This window comes from Bos taurus, chromosome 14 (genome assembly GCF_002263795.3).
Source record: "Bos taurus isolate L1 Dominette 01449 registration number 42190680 breed Hereford chromosome 14, ARS-UCD2.0, whole genome shotgun sequence".
NCBI lineage: Eukaryota > Metazoa > Chordata > Mammalia > Artiodactyla > Bovidae > Bos > Bos taurus.
Genome location: NC_037341.1, coordinates 72,428,511 through 72,450,212, shown reverse-complemented (window position 1 = coordinate 72,450,212; position 21,702 = coordinate 72,428,511). Strand labels below are relative to the sequence as shown.

The 21,702-nt window shown below is 38.7% G+C and overlaps 1 protein-coding gene across 7 annotated transcripts in view; it reads right to left on the bottom strand.

Moving 5' to 3' along the window:
- RUNX1T1 (RUNX1 partner transcriptional co-repressor 1) overlaps positions 1 to 21,702 on the bottom strand; it is a 157,463-nt gene that overhangs the window by 8,545 nt on the left and 127,216 nt on the right. For all 7 annotated transcript variants that reach the window (XM_025001690.2, XM_025001688.2, NM_001359988.1 and 4 more), the window contains 2 exons: positions 16,676 to 16,744; positions 11,289 to 11,479 (listed from right to left, as the gene is read on the bottom strand). In XM_025001690.2, coding sequence (XP_024857458.1) covers positions 11,289 to 11,479; positions 16,676 to 16,744 — 260 coding nt within the window. The remainder of the gene's footprint in view (positions 1 to 11,288; positions 11,480 to 16,675; positions 16,745 to 21,702) is intronic.

The following is a 21,702-nucleotide window of genomic DNA, read 5'->3' as shown; positions in this document are numbered from 1 at the left end:
TTCAACAAATGGGAAACTCCAAAGTGCAGATTCCTTTTTAAAAGTTCATTAGAGGGACAGGGACTTCCCTGGCGGTCCACTGGCTAAGACTATGTGCTCCCAATGCAGGGGGCCAGGTTCAATACCTGGTCAGGGAACTGGATCCCACATGAAATAGAGTTCCCTGCCGCCTGCTGAGAACAAAGAGTTTTCGCATGCCACAGTGAAAACTGAAAATCCGTGTGCTGCAACTAAGACTCAGCACAGTCAAATAAATAAAAAATATTTTTTAAAAAAGTTATTAGAAAACAGGCAAAGCAATTTCCACTAATTCCTTCTGGGTGGCTCTACCAAATTCCCTGTTAGCTAATCCATACCTGTTGGAGAAGGCAATGGCACCCCACTCCAGTACTCTTGCCTGGAAAATCCCATGGGCAGAGGAGCCTGGTAGGCTGCAGTCCATGGGGTCTCGAAGAGTCGGACATGACTGAGCGACTTCACTTTCACTTTTCACTTTCATGCATTGGAGAAGGCAATGGCAACCCACTCCAGTGTTCTTGCCTGGAAAATCCCATGGACGGAGGAGCCTGGTAGGCTGCAGTCCATGGGGTCTCGAAGAGTCGGACACGACTGAGCGACTTCACTTTCACTTTTCACTTTCATGCATTGGAGAAGGCAATGGCAACCCACTCCAGTGTTGTTGCCTGGAAAATCCCATGGACGGAGGAGCCTGGTAGGTTGCAGTCCATGGGGTCGCAAAGAGTCGGACACGACTGATCGACTTAGCAGCAGCAGCAGCAACAACAGCAGCAATCCATACCTCTAAGATCGATGCCTGACCAGGGGCACTTGGTCTCTCAACCATCACTTCTGGGAACCATGGATCTTATCAGTACTTGTGAGTGCAGAATCTTATGAGTACGCTAATTTGAATCATTTTTAGTTTCTAAGCTTTCCGTCATTCACAAAGGTGGAAAACTGCAAATTACGTATGATAGCCAGGGGTATATCCATAAAGGCAGGGTGTTAAGGTGGTCAATGGCTTCATCTAACTTTACGTTTTTCAATTTGTGCTTTTCATATTCAAGCTAGTACTTCCTAATAGTTGCTTATTTTCTTCATTGATTTTTCAGATAAATGAGCTTTGCTTTCAGTCTTTTAAGCAATGATTCTGGTGACAATTACCACAATAGTATTGACGTCTCAAGAATACCATTTCATAGCAAATTTTGTTCCCAAAGTCCATGGCACTTTATAGTCTTCCTTTATTTGTGATAATATTATTCTTTTTTCAGCATAAGGAATATTTTTCCTCCCTATCATGAGAATCAGCCGCTTTCCAAAGCTAGGCTAGGACTCAGATGAAGAATAGGAGGCAGAACACAGCCCTCCCTTTATAAACATCCCGACACTACATACGGACGTGGAAATGACGAACTGAAGCTTTTGGTGCCAGAGCTGCATGTCAAAGACGACTGACACTCGTCTCATATCAACAATTCTTTTTGTCCCTATGAACAAAATTATTTCCTTCATCTGGTTGTTTTAGATACAGAGAGAATGGTCTTTCTGTCGTACTAGCAATAGCTTTTGGTTCTTACCATTGGAAATTCCTTTAACAAGAAACAAAACATTTTCTCCTAAGAAGTTTCTGCAGCTCTTATCCATCTATAATTCTCAAAACAAAACCAAAAACCCCCCAAAAAACCTTGCACACAAGTGATGCCCAAAGAATAAAGCAGAATGATTATAACTGAAATTCCCAAAATCTAAGTAACTTTTTACAGCAAATAACTTCCGTATCTCTGAAATTGCACAGGCAAGGTTTGATTCATCATGCCTTTGGACTGCAAACCACTCTTTCTAAAATGACACACTTTGTCCACTGCAGATCTTTCTCATAACCTGTTTTGGCAGGAATAATGTTAGAAGGACACTGCAACCGTAAACGTTGACAGACATTGGACAAGGAAGTTGCAACCAAAGAAAAAGTATTATCACGGTATGTAATGGAAATGGCTTCCAATTTTGAGTGGCTTCAGAGTAGCTCCTTCTTGGTTTTTCACTTCCAGCTATGTCACTTAGTGGCTTTAGAACTACTTAACCTCCTAGAGTAGCAGTACCTATAAAGTAGGAAGGATAACTATAGGATTATTCAGGACTATATCAGTGCTAACTAAGGGGTCCAGATGCTCAGTGGATCCTGAATAAATGGCAGGAACTGATACCACCTCCTCCTTTTAGCACTACATACATCTTTGCATGGCACAACCTTTACAGTCAGAAAGCTCATGGTCCTGTGCCTCCCCCTGAGGGACACTGACAGCTACAGAGACAGAACATGTCCCCATTTCCACTAAAATGCCATTAGTGGCCACTTACTTTTTCTCCTTCCTCACTTCCCTCAGATCTTCTTTAGATTTACTACTGACCATTTTCCCATTCCTCCTTTTTAAAGATAATATCCATCACTGGGACTTTCTTGCAGTCCAGTGACTAAGACTCCATGCTCCCAAAGCAAGAAGCCTGGGTTCCATCCTTGGTTGGGGAACCAAGATTCCACACGCCACGTGGCACAGACAAAAAAAAAATTTTTTTAATTAAAAAACAATTTTCCTTGTGGCACGTCTCTCTAACTTTGGCTTTGAGATAACAAAAATTCTGTTTCTTATACTATAACCTCTCTGCCTTCTAATTTTTTATGTCCCCCTAAATATGTGGCAAGGAGGGAAGTCAGCATAAATAAAAGAAATATACTTTCCTCCCTATGCGTTCCCTTTCAGTCATGGTTTTAACTATTAGCTGTAAGAAAATGACTCTTAAATCATCTTCCAGCCTTCATTTCCTTCGTGAGCTTCTCTTCCTATCACATGCCTGTTCTGTAGCACTACCAGGATGCTCCCCTGTTATCTGAGTCAGTAATCCCTAAACTCGACTCCCTGGCGTGGTCCTTTTCAGTCACTGGCAACAATCAGGCCCAAGACCTTGTCATCTCATTGGAAACTCCCCAACAAGCTCTCAGAGCCAAACCCGACAGACCTTGCTTCTCCCCTGATCTCCCTTCCTTTCCAATCTCACAATTATTATTGAAATTCCTTCCCTGCCCTTCCTGTTACTGCTAAGTCGCTTCAGGCTTGTCCGACTCTGTGCGACCCCATAGACGGCAGCCCACCAGGCTCCACCGTCCCTGGGATTCTCCAGGCAAGAACTCTGGAGTGGGTTGCCATTTCCTTCTCCAATTCTTCCTATTCCTGTTACAATAGCTTCTTAATGGATTTTTTTGGTCTCCCTCTTATGTATTCACACTGCTCATTTGTAAGGTGAATTTTATAAAAAATATTTCTACTTATCTTACTTGTACCTCTTATCCACTTTCCTAGATAAGTCACAGAAACATTATCCCAGTTTTATAGATGAGAAAACCAAAGTTCCAAGAGATGAATCACTCCAGGTCATTCCGGGCCCAATGGACCAGCCATTACACCATGAACATCTATGGATTCAGATAGCCGGCCTTTTAGTAAATGAAACAGATAAGCAAAAATCTTGAGTTAACATAGAATCAGCTCCTACTATGAAAGCTCCAGATTCTTCTGGGGATCAACAAGGCTGATCAGAATGTGAGGGCTTTTCCAGGAGGCATGTTGGGAGACTCTGTGGTGGCTACATGCTACAGAGTCCACTGGGGCCATTCCCAGAGGCTGGGCCGCACTGCACAGGCTCCACTGGGGAGGGCTCCATGAATTCTAGAGGGGGTAATAAAGATGAACCTCTCAGATTGACCTGTTTACAATATTAGGGCTCAGAAAGTTCTGGAAACAGAGTCTGAAGGTTCAATCAGTGTTTCTACTTAAGTGCCTCAAAACCACCCAATATAAGCATGTGTATTTCTGCACCTACCTAGGAATATGAATAAAGACTGCTTCAGTCTGTGGTGAAATAACACTTTAATAGCTTCAACACAAAACTAACTATTGGAACAGCACAATTATTGACTCTCTCTTTGAGGCTCAATTCCAATCATGTCCTTTGAATCCCTGAATTAGAAAAAGTTATGGGTCTCAAAGAAAAGCTGCAGCATGTTCCTTTTGAAATAGTTCTAATCTAACAATATTCACTGGAAAAAAAAAAAGACTATATATGTTTACAGATAGGAACTAGAAGTGAATATAGAAAAAAATAAAACATTTGAAGATGGCCAGATTCAATGAATTTCCTTTCTTTTGATTTTATGCTAATTCTGGCTTTACATTCTTGATGAAACATGTAATACACTTAAAGAGATAAAGTACAGAAAATGTCATTTGCTTGTGTCTGCCTAAGCAGTCCAGTAACTTTCCTATGGTTGGTGATAACTATTACTAGTCTATAAACCCAAGTGAAATTAGAGAACGGATGAGGCAGTATGGGGGTGGCGTGGACAGTGTGTGGAGGGTAGCTACAGAATAGCTGCTGACTTACCCTTAAGTATCAGATGAAACGAAACTTCTTTCCAGAAGCCTTTGCACTAAAGTCCATGAAGACTCATAATTTAGTGATCTGACTCTTGTAATGAATTATAGTGAACACAAAGGTAGGGACCTGTGTACCTTCAGTGCCTGGTGCTATCCCTGTCATATAATAAAAGCTCAATGATTTGTTACTGAAAGAATAAACACATAAATGAATATAATTTAGAGCAATATGTATCAAATAACAAGTCACAAACACGAGTTTTTAAACAAATATCAATTCATTTCTGGGTACAGATTGAAAAATCAATGGATCCTACATTTAATGGGAATATATACAAATTTCAAACAATTGCTATGATGGCTAGACCAATTATTAATTTCAACAAATAAAGAACAATCCAGAAAGTTTCTGGAGCACTGTGCTATATGGATCTTTGTTGCTGTTGTTCAGTCTCTAAGTTGTGTCCAATTCTTTGTGACACCATGGACTGTGGGACACCAAGTTCCTCTGTCCTCCACCATCTCACAGGGCTTGCTCAAATTCATATCCATCGAGTCCGTGATACTATCCAACCATCTCATTGTCTGCTGTCATCCTCTGCTTTTGACTTCAATCTCTCCCAGCATCAGGGTATTTTCCAATGAGTCGACTCCTCACATCAGGTGGCCAAAGTACTGTAGTTAAGCTTCAGCAATAGTCTTTCTAATAAATATTTAGGGTTGATTTCCTATAAGATTGACTGCTTTGATCTCCCTGCAGTTCAAGGAACTTTCAAGAGTTTTTCCCAGCACTACAATTCAAAAGCATCAATTTTTTGGTGCTCGATTCTTTATGCTCCAACTCTCACATCTGTACATGACTACTGGAAAAACTCTGTCTTTGACTACATGAACCTGCTTTTTAATATGCTACCTAGGTTGGTAATAGCTTTCCAAGCAGCAAGTGTCTTAATTTCATGGATGCAGTCGCCATCTGAAGTGATTTTGGAGCCCATGAAAATAAAATCTGTTACTGCTTCCACTTTCTCCGCTTCTATTTGCCAAGAAGTGGTGGGACTACATGCCATGACCTTCATTTTTTAAATGGCGAGTTTCAAGCCAGCTTTTTCACTCTCTCACCTTCATCAAGAGGCTCTTTAGTTCCTCTTCACTTTCTGTCATTACAGTTGTATCATCTGCATATCTGAGGTTGTTGATATTTCTCCTGGCCATCTTGATTCCAGTTCGTGCTTCATTCAGCAAAGCATTTCGCATGATGTACTCTGCATATAAGTTAAATGAGTAGAGTGACAATGTACAGCCTTGACGTACTCCTTTCCCAACTCTGAACCAGTCAGTTGTTCTATGTAAGGTTCTAACTGTTGCTTCTTCACCCGCATACAGGTTTCTCAGAAGACAGGTAAAGTGGTCTGGTATTCCCATCTCTTTAAGAATTTTCCACAAGTTGTTGTGATCCACACGTTAAAGGCTTTCACACAGTCAATGAAGCAGAAGTAGATGTTTCTCTGGAACTCACTTGCTTTCTCCATGATCCAGCCAAGGTTGGCAATTTGATTCCCAGTTCCTTTGCCTCTTTGAAACCCAGCCTGTACATCTGGAAATTCTCAGTTGACATTCTGCTAAAGCCTGGCTTAGAGGATTTTGAGCATGACACTGGTAGCATGTGAAATGAGCATAACTGTACAGCAGGTTGAACATTCTTTGGCATTGCCCTTCTTTGGGACTGGAATGAAAACTGACCTTTTCCAGTCTTGTGGCCACTGCTGAGTTTTCCACATTTGCTGACATACTGAGTGCAGCACTTTAACAGTATCATCTTTTAGGATTTGAAATACCTCAGCTGGAATTTCATCACCTCCACTAGCTTTGTTTGTAGCAATGCTTTCTAAGGCCCACTTGACTTCACACTCCAGGATGTCTGGCTCTTGGTGAGTGATCACACCATCATGATTATCTGGATTATTAAGATCTTCCTTGTATAGTTCCAGTATGTATTCTTGCCACCTCTTCTTAATCTCTTCTGCTTCTGTTAGGTCCTTATGGTTTCTGTCTTTTGTCATGTCCATCCTTGCATGAAATGTTCCCTTGATATCTCCAATTTTCTTGAAGACCTCTCTAGTCTTGCCCAGTGTATTGCTTTCCTCTATTTCTTTGCATTGTTCATTTTTAAAAGGCCTTCTTATCTCTCCTTGCTATTCTCTGGAACTCTGTGTTCAGTTGGGTATATCTTTCCCTTTCTCCTGTGCCTTTTGCTTCTCTTCTTTCCTTAGTTATCATTAAGCCTCCTCAGACAACCACTTTGCCTTCTTGCATTTCTTTTTCTTTGGGATAATTTTGGTCACTGCCTCCTGAACAGTCTTATGAACCTCTGTCCACAATTCTTCAGACATTCTGTCTACCAGATCTAATCCCCTGAATTATTCATCACCTACACTGTATAATCAAAAAGGATTTGATTTAGGTCATATCTGAATGACCTGATGGTTTTTCCTTACTTCAATTTAAGCCTGAATTTTGTAGTAAGGAGCTCATGATCTGAGCCACAGTCAGCTCCAGGTCTTAATTTTGCTAACTCTATAGAGCTTCTCCATCTTTGGCTGCAAAGAACATAATCAATCTGATTTTGGTATTGACCATCTGGTGAGGTCCATGTGTAGCGTCAAATTGTGCTGTTGGAAAAGGGTGTTTGCTATGACTAGCATGTTCTCTTGACAAAACTCTGTTAGCCTTTGCCCTGTTTCACTTTGCACTCCAAGGCCAAGTTCAGTTCAGTTCAGTCGCTCAGTCCTGTCCGACTCTTTGTGACCCCATGAACTGCAACATGCCAGGCCTCCCTGTCCATCACCAACTCCCGGAGTTCACTCAGACTCACATCCATCAAGTCGGTGATGCCATCCAGACATCTCATCCTCTGTCGTCTCCTTCTCCTCCTGCCTCCCATCCCTCCCTGCATCAGAGTCTTTTCCAATGAGTCAACTCTTCGTATCAGGTGGACAAAGTACTGGAGGTTCAGCTTTAGCATCATTCCTTCCAAAGAAATCCCAGGGCTGATCTCCTTCAGAATGGACTGTATGAATCTCCTTGCAGTCCAAGGGACTCTCAAGAGTCTTCTCCAACACCACAGTTCAAAAGCATCAATTCTTCGGTGCTCAGCTTTCTTCACAGTCCAACTCTCACATCCATACATGACCACTGGAAAAACCATAGCCTTGCCTAGACAGAACTTTGTTGGCAAAGTAATGCCACACTTGCCTATTAAGGCTACCTCTTGACTTCTGACTTTTGCATGTCAATCCCCTATGACAAAAAGGACATCATTTTTTGCTGTGTTGTAGGTCTTCACAGAATCAGTCAACTTTAGTTTCTTTGGCATCAGTGGTTGGGGCACAGGCATGGATTACTGTGATGTTGAATGGTTTGCCTTGGAAAGCAACCAAGATCATTCTGTCCTTTTTGGGACTGTGCCCAAGTATTGCATTTTGGACTCTTTCATTGACTATGAGGGCTACTCCATTTCTTTTAAGGTGTTCTTGCTCACAGTAGTAGATATAATTGTCATCAGAATTAAATTTGCCCTTTTCTGTCCATTTTAGTTCATCTATTCCTAAGATTTGAGGTTCAGTCTTGCCATCTCCTGCTTAGCCACATCCAATTTACCTTGACTCATGGACAAAACATTCCAGGTTCCTATGCAATATTGTTCTTTACAGCATCAGACTTTACTTTCCCCACCAGACACATCCACAGCTGAGGGTCATTTCCACCCTGGCCCAGCTGTGTCACTCTTACTGGAGCTATTAGTAATTGCTCTCTGCTCTTCCCCAGTAGCATATTGGACACCTTATGATCTGGGAGGCTCATCTTCTAGTACTATATCTTTTTGCCTTTTCACATATTCCATGGGGTTTTCTAGGCAAGAATACTGGAGTGGGTTGCTGTTTCTTTCTCCAGTGGACCACGTCAGAACTCTTCATTAGGACCCGTCCATCTTGGGGGGCCCTTCACAGCATGGTTCTTAGCTTCATTGAGTGACACAAGCCCTTTCGCCATGTCAAGGCTCTGATCCATGAAGGGGATGTGGATCTTATTTCAGGCCAAATGGCTAAAACTCAAGAAATCTCTCTGAATATAAAAATATAGATAAGATTTCTGAGTAGATTTACACTGCCTTCTCTGCAGATCAGCTGGGCCATGAAGTCCTAACCTAACACAGTCCCCTATCCTGGGGCCAACCGTGGTAAGGTTGGAGTAGGAAAGGGAACTCTATCCAAACCCAAGGAAACCAGATCTGTTCTGGCTCTGTTCCAAAAGGGCCTACAATTTTCTAGACTTGAGGTGACTTCTAAGCATCACTGCTGGGGCGACTTTTATCAGGTCATTTCTTCTAAAAGGTGTACATTCTTTAATGTGAGGAAAGAATAGGGTGCAGGAAAATAATTGCTGGATTCCAAATTGTGTACTCAGTCTTAAATGAAAAATAAACAGTTCCTGAGAGGGAAGAAAAGTATTTACTTACAAATTCAAGCTAAGGTTGAGTAGAAGATACAACTTTGATTGTTCTCAGACACCATTATTCCTCAGGGGAATTAGCAGCATTAATTTATGACTAATAGATTAACTCCCCCCCCCTTTTATTGTCAAGTCCTTGATTAAACCCTTTGTGTGTGTGTTTGGGGTGTGTGTGTGTGTGTGTGTGTGTGTGTGTGTGTAGACTCATGGGCAAGTCTGAAGGAGTCTGGGCTTCATTCAAATAAAATCTCTCTTCCATCTTGGAAAACGTCTATATTACTTTTGCTGAGAAGAGGCTTGATGCCTCAAGAGGTCAATCACCCACAAGTCTTGAAAGTGATCTTGCGGTTTAAGAATAAAAGTAGGAAACCAGATTAAAATTGCCTTTCTTTATCTGTATCCCAAAATACCTTCACGATCCTTATTTCATTGTTCTGAAACAAAGTAAGGAGGGTGGTCTGCTGAGAGCCCCAGTGGAGATCCTGCCAACCCCCAGCTGTGTGACTAGCCAAGTGAGCCTCTTCACCTGCAATGTGATTAAAAATGATTATGCCTCAGAGTTGTAGCCACCACATGAGATGAGAAAGCCAAAGCTTTTAGAGGTTTAGTGTTTTTTTTTTTTTTTTCAAAATCACAGAATTATGGAGCCAGAAATTAAATGTGGCCCTCTGACTTCCAAGCCTTTTCTACTAGCATAGTCTACTTTAAAATCCTTGAGAAATGTCACTGAAGACTAGGGTAGTCCTATATTAAAAATCAGTTTCTCAAGACATCCAAAAAGAAAGAAAACAGTTACTTGCGAAGATCACTCATATCTAGGTTATTTCATCCTATCTACTATTTATAGCTACTGCTTGATACACCAGATTTTTATAATGCTAAATACCAGTGTCAAGTTCATATATTCTTCTGGATATTAGATATAAAGGTACAAAGATTATAGATACTAAAGAGATATAGCACTATTAGCCAAATATAAAGATTTAATTCTCAATTTCTCTAAGATATTTATCTTCAGAATTTAGTGACCTATAAAATATTCTTATAATGCATAACAGCTCTAAAATGTTTATATGAAAGTGATAATGTTTTAATGATGGTAACAACTGTGCCTCACAGTATCACTAACTTGAATAGAGCAGGACAAATTCTGTCCAAAAGATGGTAATAAAATGTTCTTTTAAAAACCACGAAACAAAGCCCTTAAATATCTTAGCCATAAGATGCCGATAAAATTGAATTCATATCTAGTTTAATTAAACAATGGAAGTCAGGAGGTAAAGGGTAGAAAACTTCCCTTTGTCCCTCTTTTCCTGAGAAACTTTCAAAGGTTGAAAATCAATTCCTTTTGTCCCCTTGTTATTCATCTGCTACACATTAAATAGAAACTCTGGGTATCGAGTAATTCCCATAGGGTCTTTCATCTATGGAGAAGCCTGGTACAAATTAAATTCTTACTCTCCTTCATGAATTATAGATATGTGTTGTAGTGGACCGTTGACTTATCAGCATATGCTTTTGCTAGTTCAGCGTGGTGTGACAAGCTAATGGCAGTCCTTCTCTAAGGTTACTTTGGGTTGGGGATTGGGGTGCTGTATTAATTAATATAGAGCATTATCATATTGCTCTGACTTTACAGTCTCTGTTTAAAAGGCATCCTGTTAGACCCTGTTTCAGTTACCTCCGCGATCTTTCAGCCATTTAGGTTACCTGTGTATGTGTGTTCTAATGCACTGTAATAACACTAAAACGTGTAACATCACATCTGCCAGTGATGTGATACTTATGAAATGACCATCTTAATGGTTATTACAAATAACGTGCAAGAACAGACCGTGCAGAAGATCTCTTAGGAATTCTTAATTGAGGCAAAAGTTGGTTTAGCATTGGACTTCAGAACCAATAGTTACGGAAATAACTTTGATCCCTGCCTGCAATATATCTTCAGGCGACACAGCTTAGACAGGGTCTCTGTCCTAAATCCTGGCTTTTGGAAGGAAACCACAGATATATACTAACCCACACACCAACACACATACACACACAGAGCAGAGTTCTCAATCTCTAGTGCTAGGAAGTTCGAAGGCTTTCACTTGAATCTGTTCCCCACCAAATATGCTAAAAACCTTTTTGCGGCAGGTGTTCTTTTAGGTCTTTAACAAAGACAAAAGTTGGTCGGCTCTCAGTCGATTTCTCAAGTGCCAGGCCTCCCTGAACCACTCGTTTCCCCCTCAGACACGAGTCAGTCTCTGGCCCAACATGCACCTCGGCTCGTCCCCTCCCGCCACGGCGAGACCCACCCTCGGAGCGGAAGCCTTTCCCTGAGCGGCACCCGGCGGGCCTCACCTCGCTGGAGTCCTCCTGCTGGTTGATCACGGCGAGCGCGTCTTCCGCCGCCTGCCGCTTGGCCTCGGCCACCGTGCGCTCCATCTTGGCGCGCTCCGACGTGATCATGTCGTGCGCCTTCCGCTCGGCCTCGGACACGGCCTTCTGCAGCTCGGTCATGGCCTGCCGCTTCACCTCATTGACCGCCTCCTCTGCGGGCCGGGCAGGGGGGACCGGACAAGAGAACAAGCTCTGTTAGCGTGCGGCCCGGGCTCCCGACCCGTCACCACACAACGCTAGACGACACGCGTGACTCCCGGCCCCCTACTGGGCGGGTCTTCTAGACGTCTAAAGACTCACGTTCTGGAAATTTAGCAAACGCAAAGGGTGAAGCCTTGTTCCTTTAATTTACGCTCCTGGGAATACCGTTTATATTTCTGTAGCCTCACAATAACTTGACTACCAAACCAGTGCTCCCGACAGGATCCTGAGATCAGACTAAGTAGTCAGAAGACAAAAATTACCACAAGAAATCTGTCTACATAACTGAGACCCACGAAGAAGGTGTTTTGCCACAATGAAATATGAACACAGGGAGTCCATGGGTAATGCTTTCAGGAAAAGAGAGGAAGGGAATAGATTTTACACAGACACATATATAAATGCAAACACTTGTTTTGCTGGTGAAAGATACAGTAATGAAAAGGTGTCTCATAACAATTAATGCAGACCTTTGAAAGAAAATCCAAGATGAAACATAATGGAAGATCCAGCTTTTCTTTTTCTTGTCATTTCCTGAGTGATGTGGATATATGATGTGGATATATAGGGATTAAAAAAATCATTTTCTCATTTCCAAATTTTTCGGTTGTAGTATCTACTGAATCAAATATAAGTAGTTTTGCATAACTAACTGTTGCACTAGACAAATATAATTGAATCATACTGCAGGCCAAAACAATCAGGCCTGACTACAAACCTGCAAGGTGTCAAATTAGCTCTTTATTTTTGGCTGTGGAAAGGGTGCAAAGATTAGACTAATGTACAACATAAGATTGACAACTAAAACAAGTAATTTCTATTTAAAAAAATTAACTGTTTTAATTAACAGGGAAAATATCCTCCCCCTGAATTAGTTTATCTAATTTTCATCTTTATTCAAAGCAAAATGACAATGATTAATTGAAAATTTAATAAGCAGTAATTATTAACTTGGCAAATCTCGTACCAATTAACACTGTATTAAAACTAATTATGACATGTTTCATTCAAGTGTTTGCACTTAATTGTTTCACTCACTTAAAAAGCACCTTAATTGAATGTTCTGTTTAATTAAAAACATAGTTTCCTAATAAAAATGTTATACTGCAGATTAAAAATGTTGAGATACAAATACTCCTATAGTTCTTTAAATTTCTGAGTTTTATTTCACACCTCCATAGTTGATGACTTGAGGATCAGGAGAAGCCCTCCACTATTAAATAGTAATCATGACTTTTGTAGCCTCCACCATTTTTTACAGCATTATTTCTGAAGCTCACTCATTTGTAATTACTGTCTTCTAGATTTTATAAACTAAATTAAAAGGGAAAGATCCAGACAGAAAATATTAACTGAATTATGTTCAGCATTTTTTGGTTGCTTTAAGATATGTATTTAAAATCTGGATGGAAGCAGAGCACTGCACAGAGCTGGCAGCACCTTCTTCACCAGAGGTGAAAAGATACCTTTATTATCCTATCATAAAGACTTGGGCACTAGGGAAGCACTGCCCTTCTAACTGTATAGTCAGGGTCTAATTTGGTTTGAATATTCAAGGTGAATTAAAATTCTATCTAAGTGGTAATACAGGACAATAATTTTTGCTTACGATCAAAGCTGTAGCTTGACTAATTGTATATGCAAATCAGGCAATTTATATTTAAATTATGCATTCCTATTCTAATCCCACAGGCATATACAGATCAGCAAAGAGAATTGGTAGGACATTTACAAGGTGCTTGAATATTTATTACCAACAGCAAACACTCATTGATTGTTTGAAAATACACTGAAGAAAACAGTTGCAATTTAAAAACTATATTTATGGTGGCCTTTCTCCAATTTTATAAAGACCTTTTAAACTTCAGAGTGTATTTTGCTACCTTTGCTATTGCTTTTAAAAATACTACTTTTAGGGGAAAAGTGATATGGCCTTCAATATTTGTTAGGATTCCAAATATTTAATATGTATCTTGTTATTACATTGTATTATTAGGGTAACATGCAAACTTTGAATAAGGTCTATAGGTTAAATAATTATATTCTTTTAATGTTAATATCCTGATTGTGGTAACCATACTGTGGTTATATAAGAGAATGTCCTTGTTCTTATTAGGAAATACACACTAAAATGTTTATATCATGTCTGCAATTTACTCTGAAGTGGTTGGGGAAAATATATATAATGCATAAACAGAAAAACAGTGAAGGAAAGATGCAAACAAAGAGAAGACATCAAAGCAAATATGGGGAAATAGGGAAACTGGGAGAAAGGAATATGAGATTGTTTATACTATTTTCTGCAACTTCTTCTGCAAGTTTGAAATCATTTAAAAATAAAATGGTGCAAAATATTATATGGTACACTTTCATGCACATATAATTTTGAAATTATAATTTTCTTTGAAAGACACATGGGTTACATTCCATTGAATTTTAGATATTTGCTATTAGCATTTGATATTGTTCAAATGCTTTAAACTTGATTTTATTTACCTATATTTGTCACAAAGGTAATGTATAATAGTTTCATTGCAAAGACATACTTTTGTCTAAAAAAAAAAATGCCATTAGTGAATTTTAGAATCTTGGGGAAAAAACTTGCAAATTTTAACAGGCTGAACGTAGATGTCACATTCCGCCTTTGGTGTTTTACTCATATTGGATACCTTGACACTTTGAACACTATAAATGCTTTTTAAGAAGCCTATAAAGATAAATATGATAAGCAGTTGCTTGAGACTTTCAGATGAAACTGTCATCTGTCCTTCAAAGATTCAATATACTCCTTAAAATTCAGCAGGTATCCATAGAAAACTGTTCCCAAACTGTTTTTATGCAGCAGATTAGGGATATCACTGTGATGAAAATACATTTAGTGAACATTACTTCCAGGTCAGGTTTTAGACTGAAGATCTAATATAGATGGATAGGCACATTTTATAAATATTCCAAACATTGGTTTGATAAGGTTAGGCCCTTCTTAGAAAATGCATGGACACTACATAAACATGTATTGCTCTTTCTCTTTTTTCAGAGTACCCAAAACGCAAAGTATACCTAGAACTGGTTTCAGAAATCCACAAAACAGACAGTGAAGAAAAATTAATAGTGGACTCAATAGATTACAATATGTCAAGTTAAAAAAAAATAACTGATTAAGCACAAAGTACATTGTGCTGTTTTGAATCTGCTTCCAATTGCTTACCACTTACGGTAGGATTTCCTTTGTGCATAGCTATTCAAGTTGACTTTCCAACAAAGGTAGTATATTCAGAAAAATCTGCTCTCACTTAATAGCAGTCAAACAAAGACTTGAACAGATAATAGCACAGAAGGAATTTGGATTACACAAGACTTCACTGTCAATATTTCTTTATGAACTATCAAGATTTAACTCAAATACACATAAATAAGGGAAATACAGAGACTCTTTCCCTCAACACAAAAATCCATCCTTCTGCTATCCAAAATGGCAATTCTTTGTACCTCTTATTGGGATAAGTTGCACTGACAGCTCAAAATTGGAGAAGAAAAATGGTCAGAAGGAAGACATAGCAATTCTTTCTCCAGGTTATGTGGCACTCAGCACATTTTAACAGCCTAGGAGTATTCCAGAACTGTTATCCTGGTAGGAAATCTTCTTAGAGGTGATGTGGTAAATCTGGTAAGACTATACAGACCGGCTATAGATACACACAAACACACACACACAACACAACACAAATAAACCTTAACCTTCAGGCTAAATGGGTCTATCTGATTTGTATACTAGATATGTTAGAGATCTTTCTCTCTGGTTCTTAATCTAAGTGGCTAAGCCTAGAATACTATCAGATTTTGAAACACCTTATCACTCTTACAAAAGAGTTATTAGAAAATTAAAAAAAAAAAGCAAAACTCAAATAAGAGTCAAGGGACCAGAGTCACCAAGCTGCACAGAACTACAGACAGAGCTGGGTCAAATCAAAACCCAAACTGAAATCTTCTATAGGAAAACATCCTTTTCTCCTTGATGGGGGTTCACTGCCCCACACCTGTCTGATGGCTTGCAGAAATAGCACTTTCCAGTTTCTCAGCTCAGACAAATCATTTTAACAGTTGGAGTTGTTGTTTAATCACTAAGTCATGTTCGACTCCTTTGCAACCCATGGACTATATAGCCCGCCAGGTTCCTCTGTCCATGGGATTTCCCAGGCAAGAATACTGGAGTCAGTTGCTATTTCATGCTCCAGGACATCTTCCCAACCCACGGATCAAACCCGCATCTCCTGTATTAGAAGGTGGATTCTTGACCACTGAGCCATCAGAGAAACACTAACAGTTGGAGTTACAGAAACTCAAAGCCACATTATGTGTTTGCAATGTCATTTTTAAGTTATGAAATAGGTGTATAATTTATCTCTTTTAGTTTTTTTTTAATAAGGTTTTGGCTCAACTTACTGGTATTCCACCAAGATTCTGCCAAATTTGATTTAAGCCCAGTAAGTCAATGAGTCATCAGAAACTTAAGCTACTTTAAAATGTAGAACAATCTCTCTTAATGAAAATTAGATAGTATACATGAAAAGGAAAACAGAAATTTAGCAACTTTATCATTTAACTTATTTTAGCTTTGGTCATTGAATATTAATTAGCACAAAAGATCAATTTTAAAAAATGTTGGTAACCATAAAATTTCTGAGTGCCTCAACCAGTGAACTTGTTGCTGTGATATATTTTAAAAGAATTCAGAAGGTAGATGTCAATTATAGCTAGCTCAATTAAAAAAAAATTAGAAGATAAAGCTAAAGTAAAATACCAGACTTTATTTTCAGGAAGGAAAAAGTGCATGCAAGCTGAAACCTCAGCCTTCCAGCCTAAAATCATTACAGCCCCTGAAAAATGAGACTTATAACAGAAGTATCACCAGACCCTCATTACAGTAGCACTAGCAGATGCTATAAAATAAAAATTATTCTGTGCTCTAATCAGGCCTGGTTTAAGAATATTCATCAGGATTTTTAATTTTGTGTGTGTGGGGGTTTATTCTGTTGTTGCTGTTGTTGTTAGCGGTAAAGTCCTTTCTTGTCATTCTTCACATCACTGCATTAACAACTGCACACAGCTGCCAGAACACTAAACTCATGTTTTTAAACAATTCTTACCAGCTTTCTTCCAGATCTCCTCTGGCACATATCCAGAAGCAGGCCTGTGAAGGAACTCCCGATGTGCATCTATGAGAAGGATAAAAACCGGTGGAGAGGGGAGGAAAGCACCGTAAGCACCGTTACGTCATCACACAGGGAGAGCAAGCAACGCCCACTACCTCGGCTTCTCTACAGAAACACAGTTTTTTAAACACTTCAACTCCGAAAAATAAAAATAGGAAAACCGGCCATCAGAGCTCAAGGAAAATACATCACTGGTGTAAATGCTTATATGCTCAAAACCAAAACAACTCTAAACATTCCATCCTGTGTGTTAGTTGCCCAGACTCTTTGCGACCCCATGGACTCTAGCCCGCTAGGCTCCTCTGCAAGAATACTGGAAACGCTATTCCAGGGTTGCCATTCCCTTCTCCAGGGAATCTTCCTGACCCAGGGATCGAACCCAGGTCTTCTGCATTGCAGGCAGATTCTTTACCATCTGAGCCCCCAGGGAAGCCCGAATTTTTCATTATACAATATGTTTTACAACACTGTTTCCAGCACTTCCTAAGTATGCGAATTTCTATGAACATATTTTATGAAAGAAAGCAAATTGTATTTGGCAATTTTCTCTTTTTTTAAAGTCAAATTGAAGAGTAGAAAGTCAAATTATAGTGGAGTAACATAATTTCTACCACTTTTCAATACATAGCCTGACTCCATGGCTAACCAGTTCTCACACTTAATTACTTTAAAAAATCTTGCTGAGCATTAAAAATTCTCACAAAAATTGGATTATATGGATTTGACATGGATGGGAGCAAGAAAGAATTATTAGAATGGATTCACAGAGAGCCAGTTGACCAAATATAACTAGTACAGGACACGCTTCCAGGGTGGGGCTGAGGGGGTGGAGATGAAATTCCACTTTAAGTGAAATGTTGTGCTTTTATGCTGCACAGATTTTAAAAGTTTGAGAAAACAGGTCATAATAAAGTTGATATAGGAATGCTAACCTCCAAATAACAAGTTCATAAAAATGACATGAAACCTATTTTCATGTTTTTATACATGCTTAAAAATAAAGCGTATACAGTCTTCCATAGCTAAAATATGCTCTAAACTTCTTCCATTCTGGATTTTTCAAGCAAAATTCTATGTATTTAGAAGTTTGGAGGAAGAAAAATATCATTTTAACTTTTATAAATTCAACAATCTTTCAACTCATGATAAATTTCAAATAACTGAAGTTTTCTCTACATGTATAAGAAATGTTAAGTAGCTGACTTTTTAAAGAATACTTTATCTAATGTATGTTGATGGTCAAAAGAAATTCAGCCCACTCTTCTATATTTTATGGAGCTACAGAATGAGAAAACACAATCAAATTAGCTAAGTATATATCATTTTATATTTGAATGCCTTAGACACATTTGCATATTTTGAATCACTTGAGGGTACATAGATTATCAGTTGCCCAGAACATAAAATTTCCAGAACTATTCTGAATTATCAAAATCTTATAGCTTACTGAAGGACATATGGAAACTCCATGTACTACCTTTGTGTACTCTCATAAATCTAAAATTATTCCAAATATAAACAATTTTTGAAAGTTTACATTATAATTTCATGACTACTTGATAATTGAATGGACTGGAAATACCCACACATTCTCATGTGCACATTCATTTCTATACAGAAAATGACGAAAACCCAAATGTTTTTATTTAAGTAATTTTCATTTGTTAAAGACCTTGGTAAATCTGTCTGACGCATATACAACTCCAAAGAAACAAGACATGGGTAATTAGATTTATCAAGATTATCTTCCACACTATTTTAAAGAAAGTGAAGTCAAGTTCACACTTAGTCACGTGAAGCAGTGAAACAGAGATCTACTTAGACATTTATTTTTAGGAGAAAAAAACCTTGGCTTAAGAATAATTTATTGGATACGAATAGATTTGTAAAGTCTGAAGACAAACAGAGGGGGAAAATGCCTTTTCCACAGTAGCAAAAAAATGGGGGGGGTGTATTTTTTCATTATTGGGGTTAAGGAGAGAGTAATAACTTTATAAAAATTATTTTTCTAAATGGCCAGTTTTTATTATAGGCAACAGGATGATGCTAAGTGATCCAAATACTAATTACCAGCACTATGCAGCACAGGAGAAGAGCCAGGTCTAAAGACCAGAGATGAGGGGGCTCAGCTTTGCCCTATGACACTGTGACACTGGGCAGGGTAGTTTCTCCATGGCTCAGTCACCACAGCTGTAAGTGCCAATGACACCACCACATTTGAGACTGCCGCTGTGAGGACTCAAGGAGGTACTTCCTATTGCGGGTTTGGCATGGCACATCCTAAACTCTGATTAGATGTTAGTTGGGACTCTCTTCATTCTCATTATTTAGCAGGATGCCCAGTAAGAATGGATATACAGTCATCCTTTGGTATCCGAAGCGGGACCGAAAGCTGAGGATGTTCAAGTCCCTTATATTAAATGGTATGGTGAATAGTGTTGCTATGAACACAGAGGTGCATATGTCTTTTTGAATTGCAGTTTTATCTGGATATATGCCCAAGACTGAAACAGAGTCACAGGCATAGACAACAGACTCGAGGGTGCCAAGGGGGAGGGCTGGTGGAGGAGGAGTGGACTGGGAGCTTGGGGTTAGCAGAGGCTAACAGAATGGATAAACCATAAGGTCTTACTTACAGCACAGGGAACTGCATTCAGTAATCTGTGCTAAACCATAAGCGAGAGGATTTTAAAAAGAATGTGTGTGCATCACTGACGTACTGCAGAAATTAATACAACTTGTAAATCAACTATATTAGATAAAAAATGGTATTTGCATATAACCTACACACATCCTTTTCTATACTTTAAATAATTTCTAGATTACTTATAATTCGTAATGCAATACAATGTAAACATTTTGTTAAAAGTTGCCAGCTCATGGCAAATTCAAGTTTTGCCTTTTGGAACTTTCTGGGATTTTTTTTTCCCCTAAAAATGTTTGATGTGTGGTTGGCTGAATCCATGGGTATGGAACCTGTGTATATGGAGGGCTGACTGTATACTTATTTGCTTATAAAAAAAATTAAGGTGAAAAGAGTACCTTAAAGTTTGTTGTTGTTGTTGTTGTTGTTTTCCTCCAAGCACTTAAACAAAAGGACACAAAACTTTAGACAAAACAGAACCACTGAAGAGGCTTGGATTAAGTGATGCGCACCAGTAAATTTTCACTCCCTCACTACATGTCACCTAGGGACAGAAGTTATTTCTGTTGCTAGCAATTCACTGTCTGAACCCTGATGGGAAGTCTTCAAACTTTAGATGATTCTTTTATAAATTTTATTTAAACCTCACAAATAGCCCCCAAATTTGCTCAAAGATAATTGCTGTACTGGAGTCAACTGTGTACCCACCTTTCTGTGTGCTAAACAGCTGGTATAGATCATGAGGATCCATTTACCACATCAGAAATTTGTGCTGTATTTCACCTTCGTGGCTTCATCTCCCTATAATTCTCAATGACACATGTCATATCCACATGGAGTCAAACTCCTCCTGACCTAGAATCCTGATAGAAATATCAACTCCAATCAAGCAGAAGTTTTCTATTTTCTAAAAGAAAGTTTTTTTTTTTTTCAAAATAGCTGCAGAACATAAAGGCAAGTAATTTATATAATACACAACTGTTTACATATATATACATATTTTACAATGTCCCCTCCGATTCTAAGTTGCTGTGTCCAAGCTAAGCACCAGGTGTACTGACAGGAAGAATGAAATGATGTCAGTAGAGGTATTCCTCAGAATCTCTTAATATACTGATAAATACTACTGTAGTAGCTACAGAAACCAAATGACTAATGAATTTAGTATTTTCTCTTCTGATTAAGCAGCAGCAAGAAGAGAACACATATGCAAAGTTAAATTTGAAAAAACAAAACAAATCCTGATGTTGATCAGGATTACAGGAGACAACTTCTCTCCGAAGACTTTCTTATTTTAGATTTTTGGTGAATCTAGACAAACTTGTACAAGACACTCTAAGGTTCAGACTCTAAAGAAGCTAATTTTTAACCACCAAATATTGACCACCTATAAAACATCAGTTGCTATAAAACGGATAGTTGTTCTAAAATATAGCAGTGAAAACAGAAGAGTCTGTACAGGATGGTTTAAAATGTGAAATGTATACATGTAACTGTTGAAAGACGGAAAAATCATAGAAAAGTCCTTCTAAATTAAGTTTGGCTGGCTTTGGGATGCAAATTGCTTGGGGATGCAAGAAGAGGAAGAGGGGAGCCTCCGGAAGATACATCTATGAAATGAGGAAACGAACTTGGAGTGGAGGGAAGGTGAAAAGACAGAAAAAGCAATCTAGGATGTAGGCAAGAGATGGAAGATGCACTACACTTACGACAGATGGATACTAGATAAAGCGAGGGCCGCCATCAATATACATGAAGGGATGAGCTGATAGCCTTTGGAGAATCAGTGTGACCTCCTATGACCTAGGACAGCAATGCTCAAAGCTTGGCAGCACCCATGTTATGGCCATCATCCTGTGGTGGGTAGAATGAAGCAGTGATCATGAAAATATCTATTACAAAAACCATCAAAAGAAAGGAAGGTTTAAATGAGTTCATCTTTAGAAATGCTACTTATTTTTTGTTTTAAAGGATAATAAATTCAGAAATCTCAGTGTTATGTTCAAAACCCCAACCCAACCTAGAAGCCAAGAACTACATTATGATCTTCATCTTTAACAATAAAAATATGTAATGCCATAGGAGGCAATCATCTCTTTTTTTCCCCCAAAGATGGATGTATTTAACTTGTAGTCACATATTTTTTTAACCCAATATACTAAATACAGCAGACTTTTTAAAATTTAGTAGGCACTTCACATTAGGAACGCAGATGCACTGTTTGGAAATGAATTTCATGATGTAATTTAAAAGGAATCAATACAAGTACATAAAATCTAAACTTTTATATGTGGTATACTGTGAATAACTTGTGACT